Source organism: Mchenga conophoros, linkage group LG1 (genome assembly GCF_057382185.1).
Source record: "Mchenga conophoros isolate Kocher_MC1m ecotype Shallow Benthic linkage group LG1, M_conophoros_male_GT1.1, whole genome shotgun sequence".
Taxonomy (NCBI): Eukaryota; Metazoa; Chordata; class Actinopteri; order Cichliformes; family Cichlidae; genus Mchenga; species Mchenga conophoros.
Window position 1 is genome coordinate 39,620,632 of NC_140526.1, and position 14,510 is coordinate 39,635,141.

At 43.2% G+C, this 14,510-nt stretch overlaps 1 protein-coding gene across 1 annotated transcript in view; it reads left to right on the forward strand.

Annotated features, from left to right (window-relative positions):
• Window positions 1–14,510, forward strand: part of shank2b (SH3 and multiple ankyrin repeat domains 2b) — a 300,073-nt gene that overhangs the window by 104,145 nt on the left and 181,418 nt on the right. The window contains exons 4-6 of the mRNA XM_085277877.1: window positions 975–1,178; window positions 2,670–2,741; window positions 5,249–5,357. Of these exons, the coding sequence (XP_085134003.1) occupies window positions 975–1,178; window positions 2,670–2,741; window positions 5,249–5,357 (385 nt within the window). The remainder of the gene's footprint in view (window positions 1–974; window positions 1,179–2,669; window positions 2,742–5,248; window positions 5,358–14,510) is intronic.

Genomic DNA, 14,510 nt, shown 5'->3' on the forward strand with positions numbered 1-14,510 from the left:
CTTAGGTGGCCAGATGCTGTTTCTCCAGGAGAATATCTCTACAGTTCAAGCGTGACCACTGGAAAACACAGTTTTGTCAGTTTTTATTCTGTATATCTCTGTGCTGACGTCCAAAGTACAAGAGCAAACCCTAACACATGCACACACTATCACTGTTTCATATATAATGCTGAAGTTGAGCACAGTCGGTTCAGGAAGCACTAACAATGGGAGTGGATGGAAGTCTGCTATTGTAAGAAGAGGACAGGAGGCCCTATCAGTCCACACAGCCCCTGCCAGATGCCAGACATCTGTTTCTGTACACGTCCAACCCTTCACCTCCTGTCTTCGTCTCAACGCCAGGCAAGAGGATTAAAGCTACACAGAGTTCACAAACTGTTCATCACTTCAGACTTTATTAAAGACACAGGCCTGCTATCACTGGCTGAGCAGTGCCACGGCACAGTGCCCGTAATCCTCTCTGATTCAGACCAGAAATCCTGCATTATTTGTTTGGGTTTTTTCACAGAAGCTGGAGCTGAGAAAGAGCAGGGGCAGAAGGGTTCTGTCAATTACATCCGCAGCGAGGACAGCGGCCCCGCTTAGCATCCTAACAATAAAACAATAAATTAAAAAAGGTTTGGCAGTGATGTGTGTGTCTAGTTTTCGTAACTGGGACAGGGTTTGGGTTATTAAAACACCAGTTTGGATATGTTAGAACTGTTTTAATTGGGCACCATTGTTCTTTAGCTCTGGTCTAATCTTCTCTTGAGTCTTATGGTCCAAGTTATTTGCATCTGCCAGTCAAAAGTTGGAAGTCCAGTACAAGTGAAATGTGTGTCACATAATGTTTGTTGTTTTCAGAGGTGATTATTTACTTTTTCTTGCTTGTGTCTGCCAGCCAACACTTCAGGCATCACTTTCTAATCAGTTTGTCTATTTTTTTCCTCTCACATATCCCCCCTCCCCCTCTGCTGCGCTCCAAACCCAACCAGAAATGCATGCGCTTCAACCCGGATGCAACGGTCTGGGTTGCCAAGCAGCGGATCCTTTGTACACTTAATCAGAGCCTGAAAGATGTGCTCAACTATGGGCTTTTCCAGCCAGCGAGCAACGGGAGAGAAGGCAAGTTCCTGGATGAAGAACGCATCCTCCGAGAATACCCCCAGCCAATCAGCAAGGGCGTCCCAGCTCTGGAGGTAAACTGTTGACAAATTTACATGAATCACATCACATTTTTTGGATATTTTATGTTACATAATCTAAAAGTTCAAACGGGAAATTGTTTAAATTCTGATGTAAATAATACAGGTGAGGTTAGAAGTTTACATTCACTCATCATCATGAATATCAGGGTAAATTTCTTTATACTGTTTTTCTTTCCAGGGTGGAATGAAAAACAGTTCACATTTTAATCACTTAAAAAAAATCTGAATTAGATGCATAAATGTATCTTGGATTTTCTCTAATCCACACATGGTCAAACATATATGTACAGGCTCAAATGTCATTAGTGAGCATGATTTGCTGTAGCTTGTAGTTTCTCTTTGTCAGCATAAAAAGGATTTGTCAGCACTCATTGGACTGACCAATACTCAGAATAACAGGATAGATCCAAGGAGAATTCTACATTTACATTAAAGTCTACTGGAGCCATTTTTACACAGCTGCAGATTCCAAGATAATCAGTTCAAACAATTTTATCGAAGCACAAGTTATTTGGTGTCATCACTTTGCCAAACTGTTAGCCTCAGATGAGAGGGAAGTGGTTAGGATGTTCAGGAACTGGAAACTACTGGAATACATGGTCCAACAAAAGTGCCTGGTCAACGTGCAACTTACTAAGAGACATTTAATCAATATATAGATTTTTATCCTATGTTGGTCATAGAAAACCCTAAATAAAGCCAACATTGTGCACCCAATTCTTCTTCTTAAAGATATATGCTGTAGCCTGGAAAAAGGACAGCTCAAACAAATAATTAAAATCCCCAAATTACAATGACATCCATGCCCATGACGACTGTGTGTAAACCTCAAACCGCAAATGTATTTTTTGAGATGTATATTTTAAAAAATTCAAATCAACACTGAAATTCAGTATCGTTGAAAAGTGAGGAAGGACTGAAGGAATCATTCTTTTGCTTATGTGGCTCAAAGGTTCTGTGCAATACTTTGATTTAGATATAAGTTTGCAAGTAATTTAAAAAATCCTGTTAGTATGGATCTTTAACGAATCCTGCAGTAAAATGTTTACAGCTGACAGCAGACAGCCCGTAAAAGTAGTGAAGTGTGCTCTTGATCAAAAGGACGCATCTTAGGCATTATCCCCAGTGATTTCCTTTCCAGAGGAAAAGTTGCTTTCAAGATGCACCCAGAGGTGCAAAGTAAACTGGCTGTGACTGAGACTTATTATCCCAAATGTGTACTAATTTAATAGAGGGCTTACTGGAGCCACCCTTTTGATTCGGGACTTTTATTCAAGGCATAGTTGCACTCACTCTGTGGTATCTGATCTCAGATCAGTACAGCACAGACGTGTAATGAGGTATAATATAACTGTTGCTTTACAGTAAGAAGTTACTGACTGTCAGGAGAAATATTAAATATAAAGTCATAATGATTTTTCTTGAATTTCTGTTGATGCCTACAATTTGTAACCGTTTTGCTTACTTTTTTTTACTCAACAGTTCCGATACAAGAGCAGAGTCTACAGACAGCCCAATGTCGATGAGAAACAGATCGCCAAACTTCATACAAAGGTAGGATTTCTGTTGAGTTAGTATTTAGTCACATGCTTAGGAAGCACACTGACTCTCAGACAGGGATTGCAAGTCATTTATGATGAGCCAACTTTGACTAAAAGCAGAGACCGGTTTTCCAAATAATGCCACATGACCTGACATGTTTACTTCACCTTGATTTTGACATGCACATAGAGACAGAGGATCATCGATAAGACTATCGATAAGCTTTTACCCACAATTCAGCTGAACTGAATGGATTTAAAAATCCCAGTGAGGTAAAAACACATTAAAGATGATATTTAACGAGGATGCGCCTCTTTGCACCTACCTGACACTGGGTGCTTGGAACAGCAGATAAATGCTCTTAGAAACCGGGTACATGTAGCTGAGACAAATGATCATGAAATCCAAGAATAAATAATAAATGAAATGTGCGACAATAAATGTCACACTTCCACCCACCTCACTCTGACTGTTGGCTGACCCCTGGGAAGTGCAGTGTGAAAACACAACAGTAATGGCTGTTTCACACCAAAGGTGTTGCCAAAATAAAATCATAAAAATGAGAAAAGAAAGGACGCTCACAGATTGCGTTTCTTTGTAGTGGCCTCAATAATCACTCTCTCAATTGGATTAACGCTTGCATCTGTTTGCTGTGCTTCTTGGCAGCTCGAGTTGTGACGAGAAAAGAGTGAGGGATAGAAAGTCCAAGCAAGCGTACAGTGCGACTTACCTGTCAGTTATGCTTATTTGGCTTTGCTGTTCCTGTGTGATAGTCGAGAAAACTCTGTGAGTTTGTATGCTGCTCAGATGAAGGCTGTTCTTTTTTCTGGCAGCCCAACAGCAGACTGCTCCCTCACTCTATCTCTGTTCCTCCCACATGAACTGAAATAAATGTATACAGTAAATTGAAGATTTCTAGCGTCTCCATCGCTGTGAAAGGCTAGCTCTGGGCTGCTTTCCCACTGCTACTGTAATCCTGTATTGCAGCCAAAGTATAAGTGTCTCTGGCAGCGCTCTGTTACCGGCATTATGGGAAACAGTCTGACAGCTGCTCTAACTCCACCTCAACTATAGGGAAGAGAGGATGGACGAGAGGTGGTAGGCTACTAGAATCCAAAAAGTTCAGAAAAAGCACATGTTCAATAAATATGGGGCACGGTGGTTAATGTGCTCAAACCAAGTTTACAAAAGGGTCAGTTTAGCAAATGCGTTTGACAGACATCTGTTTCTAATGTTTCTAATGTTTGTTTCTTGGCTTGACCCAACTTTTCGGAGCTAATCCTGTTTGTCATGCAGTCTGCTGCCCTGCGGTTGGCTCGAGCTCACACTGAGAGAGCCAATCAAACTTCAATTTCCCAAACTATTTCAGTAAAAGGAGAAAGAGAGAGAGAAGGATAGGGTACCGTCCTGCAGACTGATTCATCAGGCCTGCAGACACACACACACACACACACACACACACACACACACACACGCAGACACACGCAGACACACACACACACACACACACACACACACACACACACACGCAGACACACACACACACGCAGACACACGCAGACACACACACACGCAGACACACGCAGTCACACACACACACACACACACGCAGACACACACACACACACACACACGCAGACACACACACACACACACACACAAGGGACGTATCAGCTACATTAAATAAAACATTCCAGAAAAACACATGAACTCTTGACATTTCTGGGTATTTAACTGACTCATCATGGTTAAGATTTAAACAGCAGCTCTATGCATCTGTGATGAAAACCAGCTTCGTTTCATTCGGTCACATCAGCCTGATAGAACAGTATCAGCTGTCACATTAGCTAATGTGGACTGGCTGATCCAGCTGAATGGCAGCTTAGCTCAACTACATGACCAGTCTGAGGTAAATCTATGCTTGATTATTGTTTTTGCTTTTTATTTATTTTATTCCTTTACTTCTATGAATAAAGCTTGGAATGTTTTTTAAACTGTTTCGTTCTTTATTGGTTAGTTTAAAGGAAAAATCTCCTCCTCATTTATTCTCCTGCTTTTCTTTCCAGTCCGTTCTTATTTTGCTACCTATTGTCCTTCTCTTCTTTTGCCATCTCATTCTTCATTCCTCATTTTACTCCTGTCCTTTGGGGAGCTGCTCTCTTATCTATTTTTATCATGTGGCCTGGAAAGAAAGCAGACAGAACAGGAAGGAGCAACCATTCCACTCTTTCCACTCGCCACACTCTCAGTCCTGTCATGTCCCTTTCTGTGTAGCCTGCTTTCAGTTTCCTTGTATTCTACCTTATATTCCTTCCATCTCCATCTGCAAGCCTCTCTCAGTTTAACAATGTATTCCTAAGCGTTTCCACTTTTCACCCTTCGTTATTCTTTATCTCAACTTCTATTTCAGTCTTTTTGCAGCTCTGAACCTCTATCCTGTCTTTCTCGCTCTCACACACCCACTACCATTTGTTCTTTTTCCTCACTCTAATAGCGCTTTGTGTTTTCTGGCTGTGTAGGCCAATCTGAGGAAGTTCATGGACCTTGTTCAGCATAATCAAGTGGACAAAGTGGCCAAGATGTTGGAAAGAGGCTTTGATCCCAACTATCACGATAGTGACACTGGCGGTAAGGCAACATGCTGCTCATAAGCACAGACAACAAACACTTCAAGTACACTAATAGCACAATTTACAGTTTACACAAGTGCAAGTCCTGGTTTGATAATGTGTATGTATACACACTGTTACTCTGAGGAGGGTCAGCAACAGCAGAGAAGCACATAATAGAGGAAGAAAACTCACCAGGTGTTATCAGAATATGTCCATTTTTTTCTTCATTTGCAAAAAAGAAAATGTAAAAACACTTGGAGACTCCCAACTGCCAGTCTTGGTATCCGGGGATCGGTCCGCCAGGACCTCCACTCCTAGCTGCCGCCCATCTCACAATGCACCCGCCAACGAGATCGCGGATACAAGCGGCGGAAGTTAGCTTCCTCCGAAGGGTGGCTGGCCTCTCCCTTAGAGATAAGGTGAGTTTGGCCATCCGGGAGGGGCTCAGAGTAGAGCCGCTGCTGCTCCACATCGAAAGGAGCCAGCTGAGGTGGTTTGGGGATCTGACAAGGATGCCTCCTGGGCGCCTCCTGGGTGAGGTGTTCTGGGCATGTTCCTCCAGGAGGAGGCCCCGGGGCAGACCCAGGACATGCTGGAGAGATTATATCTCTCGGCTGGTCCCAGACAAGCTGGAGGAGGTGGCTGGGGAGAGGGAGGTCTGGGCTGCTTGGGCTGCTGCCCCCGCGACCCGGCCCCGGATAAACAGAAGAAGATGGATGGATGGATGGATGGATGGATGGATGGATGGACCTGGAGAATCCAGTTACAAAAACATAGAGCTGGATTTTTTTGGATTGGCTGGATTTTATTTTTGTTTTATTGTATTGAAGTTTTTAGTTTATTATCAACCCTTGCTTAAAAATCGACCATTTATTTGAAGTTTGGCCAAGATGAAGAAAAGACAGCTTATTAGAAGCAAAGGTAGTCAAAGGTTTACCATTCATGAACCTGTGGAAGGATCATTAGTGGATCTCATGGTAGCACCTAAATGAGATGTGGATTTTTGGATGTTAGCGTCTGCTCTCCCTCGCTCTTACCAGGACATCTGTGTAAATCTCCCAAAGTGAGCAAGTATGCTTCCACAGCGACCTCTTGTTGGCACTTTTACAACCTTCTGCAGACTGTGGACGGGCATGAGTCAGTTAAAAGAGTCAGTCCCCAAGTATGCCCACACCTTTTTTTGCCTTTATTTTCGACTTTGATTATATTTAAAAAGTTAAAAATGCAAAAGCCCTTTAATGATCTTCAAGTTCCCCATTTTGTGTGCTAATTTTATACCAAATTAGAAGCATCTTATCTAAAAGATACTGAAAACCTCGTCCATGTATTTCTTACTTTAGGCTGGTCAAAGTGTACTTCCTTATAATCAGGTTGTCCTAAAAGCTCCCTGAAGCATACACGAGGAGAATTTAATTTAGAATTAAGATCGGAGTGATCAGATTCCATCGTATCTGAAGCCCCCACAGGAACATATTATCCAAATGGAAAAGTGTGGTTACAAGAGTTTACATAAGCAGAATGAGAGGCAAAGTCCCATCGAACCAGCTCCCAGTTTGGTTTCAAGACACGGAGACCTCGTATAACTTTAAGAACATTTCTCTTTGCTAAAGAGTTGAATCAGGTGATCCTGAACTGCCTCTTTGTTAAACTGTTGGAGGTTCGTGCTGTTTAAGTGCTAACCATTACACCCGGAGCCTTTTTTTCTCCACTCACCCTTTTACTCTAATTAATTGCAATATTGTATGTCATTAACCAACCCTTCCTGAGCCGGGTTGTTCTGTTGAACTGGTTCTTGCTCGCTCATAGAGTATTATTTGTGAATCATTCTCTGTAATGTTGTAGCTTCTTACAATGAAATGATCTTGAGATAACTGTTGTTGTAAAATGTTGTTGAAGAAATGTATTAAAATGTAGCTAAATGGGAGGAGACGCCAGAGCCAAAAAAGTACTGATTTGTGTAAGATATCATATGTGGTCCACCAAAGTCGAGAGCCCTTCATTGGAAAAAAAAAAAAGCCAACACCAAAGCCAAGGGGTCTACTTCCAGTCCCATCATGACCAGAGGCTGCTCCATGCACAGGATTAAGTGACTTGTCGTTTTAGGAATACTAGTAGGGAAAGCAGCATCCTTCCAGAAGCAACAGTTCGATGCAATCGGCAGTTCAATTTTTGAATGGCTGTCAAGGCACTAAGTTGCACTCTAAATTAGAAATGGTACATGTAAAAATCTGTGAGGATGGAGGGGAATGAAGGCTTTGTTTTTAAGAACTCACATGTATGTTGGGGACACTGCATTTTTAAAATATATATATATGTAATTTTTATGGCATAAAGAAGAAGCCATTCAATTCTGCTGAACTCAAAAAAGAAAGCGAGAAAAGCTTTGAACTCACCCTTCAAGACAAGCTAGAGTGCCTTGTGAAAGTATTCTATAATTAAACCGAGAAAACAGAGCTGCTTGGCCTTGGTGTCAAATATAAAAGGAGCCACTAAATACCAAACATGTGCACTGCTTCAGAAACCTGCTGAAGTGGAGGACACTGCCCTGTGGGCAGCAGTGAAGGATTTTCTTTGTTCCAGGTGTGAACATGTGAGTGGTGTATAGAAATTCCCTTGAGGAAAATGTGGGTTAGGTCTGCCTGCTCCATCCTGGGCAAATAGAGTTATCCCAGCCAGAGGCATGGCTCTGTGTCTTTGGAGCCACACATGGAGGGTGGGCAGCTACTACCCAGCTAATGAGTTATGTCCTAACGTCAGTGTGTACTCAACACACAAATGTTCCATAAAATCAAAGTGAGCAGGTGTTTCATGCTGCACTAGGCCAGGATGATAGTTAGGAGTCCTCACAGGACCACTTGGAAGCAGACTGAGGAGACTAACACCCCGCAAGTACAACAACATATAATCTCCAAGCATGCACTGCACCACTCTGTTGTTCACTCAACTTAATTTGCTGTGGAACTTCTTCTTCCACTTAACATCATCGGTGTTCTCTGTTAAACAGATGAGAAATCTATCAGGAGCAACACAGGCACATTTTTTTAAACAGGAGCTTCAAAAGACCAAAACGAAATACACACAATATTCGTTTGTTATATAACAGGAAGCACATGCACGCTGCCTGTGGTTGTCCAGAAACATTTTGCCTGCTGACTGTGAAAACAGAAAAATATGGAATAGGATGAGACGTGTTCAGGGAAAATAGGAAATGAAGGACATGTCAAATACATCATGTACATCTGGGGTTTCCTATAATTCTGAAAGGTTGTGCTTATCTATTTATTTTTATTGATGATATATTCTTAAAATATGGCAAGGCCTTTAAATACCTTAACTGCAGATGGTGACGGACCTAAAACTGAAATAAAGTTGCATTAGAGGTATGCGTATTATTATTCCTCTGTGAGTGGTCATGTTCATTTACCAAAGGCTTGCTCCGTGATCTTTCCATTACTATCAAGTTATTGCCTTAAAGTAATTATGCCACAGACACCACTCAAGGGTTCTCAGAAAAATCACTTTTAACAGCAAGCAAGGCAGTGATTAAAATGATCGATTAACAGTAATAACACAAGCATATAATTGGCATACAATTGCATTTTTGCACCAACAAGATGATTCCCAAGTGCTGCTAGCCAAACATTTGCCGCATCTCAGCATGGTGTGCCGTATGTTCTTGAAAAAAATCCACAGCAGATGGACATTACCTAAAACAGGATCTTATACACTCAACAAAAATATAAACGCAACACCTTTGTTACTGCTCCCATTCCCCATGGGATGGACGTAGAGACCTAAAATTCATTCCAGATACACAATATAACCATCCCTCCCAAACAGTGGTCACAAATCAGTCCAAATGTGTGGTAGTGGGCACATCTGCCATATTGAGATAATCCATCCCACCTCACAGGTGTGCCACATCAGGATGCTGATCTGACATCATGAGTAGTGCACAGGTGTACCTCAGACTGCCCACAACAAAAGGCCACCCTGGAATGTGCAGTTTTTTGCGCTATTGGGGGTCTGGGGACCCAGAACCGGTCAGTATCTGGTGTGACCACCATTTGCCTCATGCAGTGCAACACATCGTCGCATGGAGTCTATCAGATTGTCAATTGTGGCCTGTGGAATGTTGGTCCACTCCACTTCAATGGCTGTGCGAGGTTGTTGGATATTCGTGGGAACTGGTACACGCTGTCGCATACGCCGGTCAAGCACATCCCGAACATGCTCAATGGGTGACATGTCCGGTGAGTATGCTGGCCATGCAAGAACTGGGACATTCTCAGCTGCCATCTGCCCTGAACAATGTGAACCATGATTCATCCGTGAAGCGCACACCTCTCCAACGTGCCAGACGCCATCGAATGTGAGCTTTTGCCCACACAAGTCTGTTACGGCGACGAGCTGGAGTCAGGTCAAGACCCCGATGAGGACGACGGGCATGCAGTTGAGCGTCCCTGAGACGGTTTCTGACAGTTTGTGCAGAAATTGTTTGGTTGTGCAAACCAATTGTTCCAGCAGCTGTCTGGGTGGCTGGTCTCAGACGATCTTGGAGGTGAACCTGCTGGATGTGGAGGTCCTGGGCTGGTGTGGTTACACGAGGTCTGCGGTTGTGAGGCCGGTTGGATGTGCTGCCATATTCTCTGAAACGCCTGTGGAGACGGCTTACAGTGGGGCAAAAAAGTATTTAGTCAGCCACCGATTGTGCAAGTTCCCCCACTTAAAATGATGACAGAGGTCAGTAATTTGCACCAGAGGTACACTTCAACTGTGAGAGACAGAATGTGAAAAACAAATCCATGAATTCACATGGTAGGATTTGTAAAGAATTTATTCGTAAATTAGGGTGGAAAATAAGTATTTGGTCACCTCAAACAAGGAAAATCTCTGGCTCTCACAGACCTGTAACGTCTTCTGTAAGAAGCTTTTCTGTCCCCCACTCGTTACCTGTATGAATGGCACCTGTTTGAACTCATCATCTGTATAAAAGACACCTGTCCACAGCCGCAAACAGTCAGACTCCAAACTCCGCCATGGCCAAGACCAAAGAGCTTTCGAAGGACACCAGGAAAAGTATTGTAGACCTGCACCAGACTGGGAAGAGTGAATCTACAATAGGCAAGCAGCTTGGTGTGAAAAAATCAACTGTGGGAGCAATCATCAGAAAATGGAAGACATACAAGACCACTGATAATCTCCTTCGATCTGGGGCTCCACGCAAGATCTCATCCCGTGGGGTCAAAATGATCATGAGAACGGTGAGCAAAGATCCCAGAACCACACGGGGGGACCTGGTGAATGACCTGCAGAGAGCTGGGACCAAAGTAACAAAGGTCACCATCAGTAACACACTACAACGGCAGGGAATCAAATCCCGCAGTGCCAGACGTGTTCCGCTGCTGAAGCCAGTGCATGTCCAGGCCCGTCTGAAGTTTGCCAGAGAGCACATGGATGATACAGCAGAGGATTGGAAGAATGTCATGTGGTCAGATGAAACCAAAGTAGAACTTTTTGGTATAAACTCAACTCGTCGTGTTTGGAAGAAGAAGAATACTGAGTTGCATCCCAAGAACACCATACCTACTGTGAAGCATGGGGGTGGAAACATCATGCTATGGGGCTGTTTTTCTGCCAAGGGGACAGGACGACTGATCCGTGTTAAGGACAGAATGAATGGGGCCATGTATCGTGAGATTTTGAGCCAAAACCTCCTTCCATCAGTGAGAACTTTGAAGATGAAAGGTGGCTGGGTCTTCAACATGACAATGATCCAAAACACAGCGCCCGGGCAACAAAGGAGTGGCTCCGTAAGAAGCATTTGAAAGTCCTGGAGTGGCCTAGCCAGTCTCCAGACCTCAACCCCATAGAAAATCTGTGGCGGGAGTTGAAAGTCCGTGTTGCTCGGCGACAGCCCCAAAACATCACTGCTCTCGAGAAGATCTGCATGGAGGAATGGGCCAAAATACCAGCTACTGTGTGTGCAAACCTGGTAAAGACCTATAGTAAACGTTTGACCTCTGTTATTGCCAACAAAGGTTATGTTACAAAGTATTGAGTTGTATTTTTGTTATTGACCAAATACTTATTTTCCACCCTGATTCACGAATAAATTCTTTACAAATCCTACCATGTGGATTCATGGATTTTTATTTCACATTCTGTCTCTCACAGTTGAAGTGTACCTCTGGTGCAAATTACTGACCTCTGTCATCATTTTAAGTGTGGGAACTTGCACAATCGGTGGCTGACTAAATACTTTTTTGCCCCACTGTATGGTTGAGAAATGAACATTCAATGCACGGGCGACAGATCTGGTTGACATTCCTGCTGTCAGCATGCCAATTGCACGCTCCCTCATTGCTTGTGGCATCTGTGGCATTTTGCTGTGAGACAAAACTGCACATTCCAGGGTGGCCTTTTGTTGTGGGCAGTCTGAGGTACACCTGTGCACTACTCATGATGTCAGATCAGCATCCTGATGTGGCACACCTGTGAGGTGGGATGGATTATCTCAATATGGCAGATGTGCCCACTACCACACATTTGGACTGATTTGTGACCACTGTTTGGGAGGGATGGTTATATTGTGTATCTGGAATGAATTTTAGGTCTCTACGTCCATCCCATGGGGAATGGGAGCAAAAACAAAAGTTTATATTTTTGTTCAGTGTAGATCATCTGGCCGTTCAGTGGATTTCGAGTGGCTGTCAAGATGCCACACCTAAAAAAGGAAACAGGGCGAAAGAGTCAAAGGACTGGACTGAAAATCCAAATTTAAAAAGTTTCCATCAAATCATCACTGATGACTGTTGAAGAGTTCAGGAAAACATTTACATTTACATCTACTGTATAAAATGCAGTGCAGGCTTTGTCATGGCATAGCTTTCATTTCAGTGATTCCACACTGAGCTTTCACTCAGTGTGGAATCATCTTGATAGATAATGGAGAGCTTTAAAACATCCTGAGGCGATAGCTGGATCCTTGAGAGGTTACACAGATAGTCCAAGTTCTCCACAACAGCACATCAATATTTGCCATTGTCCCTGTGTTTATGGTGTTGTAAACATGTGTGGCCCATAAGCATGCATTAGGAGACATGTCTGACCTGTAATAACATGGAGCTGCACTCACCTGTGCCACTCAACTCAAAGAAGCCAAACATGCACTTTAGTACAACAGTAAACATTGTTCATTCTGATGAGCGGTGGTGTAAAACACAAAATCCCACACATTCAGTGTTCTAAGTTTGCAGGGAAATAAAAAACCAAAACCCTTTATGATTATGGAAGAATAATAGAGCTGCTCCTATAATGATAATACCAACATCTTAGCTAATATCCAAAAGCTTTAATGCTTAAACAAGCAACATGTAACTCATAAACCCTTCATTTCATAGCATCACACCAGAGACTGTGTGAAAAGCCATTCTTGGAAATGTAAGGGGTGGGTTCTCTTAGTTCAAGCATAAATTTGTTCCTTGACTGTGGTTAATAATTCATACTTGTATTTTAAAGGCGGTAACAACTTTATCTATTTTTAAAAGCTACAGACTTTTTATATAGAATAGAATAGAATAGAATTCAACTTTATTGTCATTGCACATGCACAGGTACAGGGCAACGAAATGCAGTTTGCATCCATCCAGAAGTGCTTTAGTGATATAGATATATTACAATATATATTAGCAATAATATAGATATGTGAGTATATTACAGAAATGGGTCGATTATGGTATGTTATAATGTACACGGTATGAAGTATGTTGTGAATATTCTATAACTATAAGTATGTACAGGCTGTAGTGAGTACAAGCTATGTACAGGATATGAACAGGATATAAATATGAAAAACTATACAGAATATGAAATAAATAACTTTACAGAATCTGGGATATAGAGCTATACAGAAATGGGAACTATGCAAGTTGTAAACAGTTGTAGGATTAAAGATTATCGAATGTACAGAATGATTATTTACACAGAGCTATACAGTAGTGCAGTTAAGATAAGTGAGGGTGTAGATAGTTTCTACAGAGGCTATATAAAGTGCTAGTGGTTGTGAGTGGTGGTTCAGTCCATGTTATTATTGTGTGTTTGAGGGTACAGTTGTCCATTGTGGGTGTGTGTATGTTCAGTCCATGAGTTTAACGTGGGTCAGATGTCAGGAGGCAGAGTTCAGGAGTCTGACAGCTGTGGGGAAGAAGCTGTTCCGGTACCTGGTGGTCTTAGTCCGGAGGCTCCTGTGGCGCCTCCCAGAGGGCAGGAGGGTGAAGAGTCCATGTGATGGGTGACTGGGGTCTTTGATGATTTTCCCAGCCCTTTTCAGACACCGCTTCCTGTAGATGTCTTTTATGGCAGGAAGTGGTGCTCCGGCGATGCGCTGGGCAGTTTTCACGACCCTCTGCAACGCCTTCCGGTCCGAGGCAGAGCAGTTCCCGTACCAGACTGTTATACAGTTGGTCAGGATGCTCTCGATGGTGCAGCGATAGAAGTTCACCAGGATGTCTGAGGACAGGTGGTTCTTCCTCAGAGTCCTCAAGAAGAAGAGGCGCTGGTGAGAGTTCTTGACCAGCTTGGAGCAGTTGGTCGTCCAGATCAGATCCTCGGAGATGTGGACTCCCAGGAACTTGAAGCTGCTCACACACTCCACAGCCGTCCCCTTAATGTAGGTGGGCGGATGTGGGTCAGCATTCCTCCTGTAGTCCACGATGAGCTCCTTGGTCTTCTCAGTGTTAAGCAGCAGGTTGTTTGTGTCACACCACTCACCCAGACGATCCACCTCCTCCCTGTAGGCGGCCTCATCGTTGTCACTGATGAGGCCAATCACCGTGGTGTCATCTGCAAACTTAATGATGGTGTTAGAACCACCGGCAGGTCTGCAGTCGTGGGTGAAGAGGGAGTAGAGGAAAGGGCTCATCACACAGCCTTGTGGTACACCGGTGTTCATCGTGATTGTAGATGAGCAGCAGTTATCCAGCCGGACATGTTGGGGGCGGTTGGTCAGGAAGTCCAGTAACCATTTGCAGATGAGGGAACTGATGCCCAGGTCTGTCAGTTTCCTGATGAGTTGTGAGGGGTGGATTGTATTGAATGCTGAACTGAAGTCTATAAACAGCATTCTGGCGTAGGTGTTGTTGTTGTCCAGGTGTGAGAGGACAGAGTG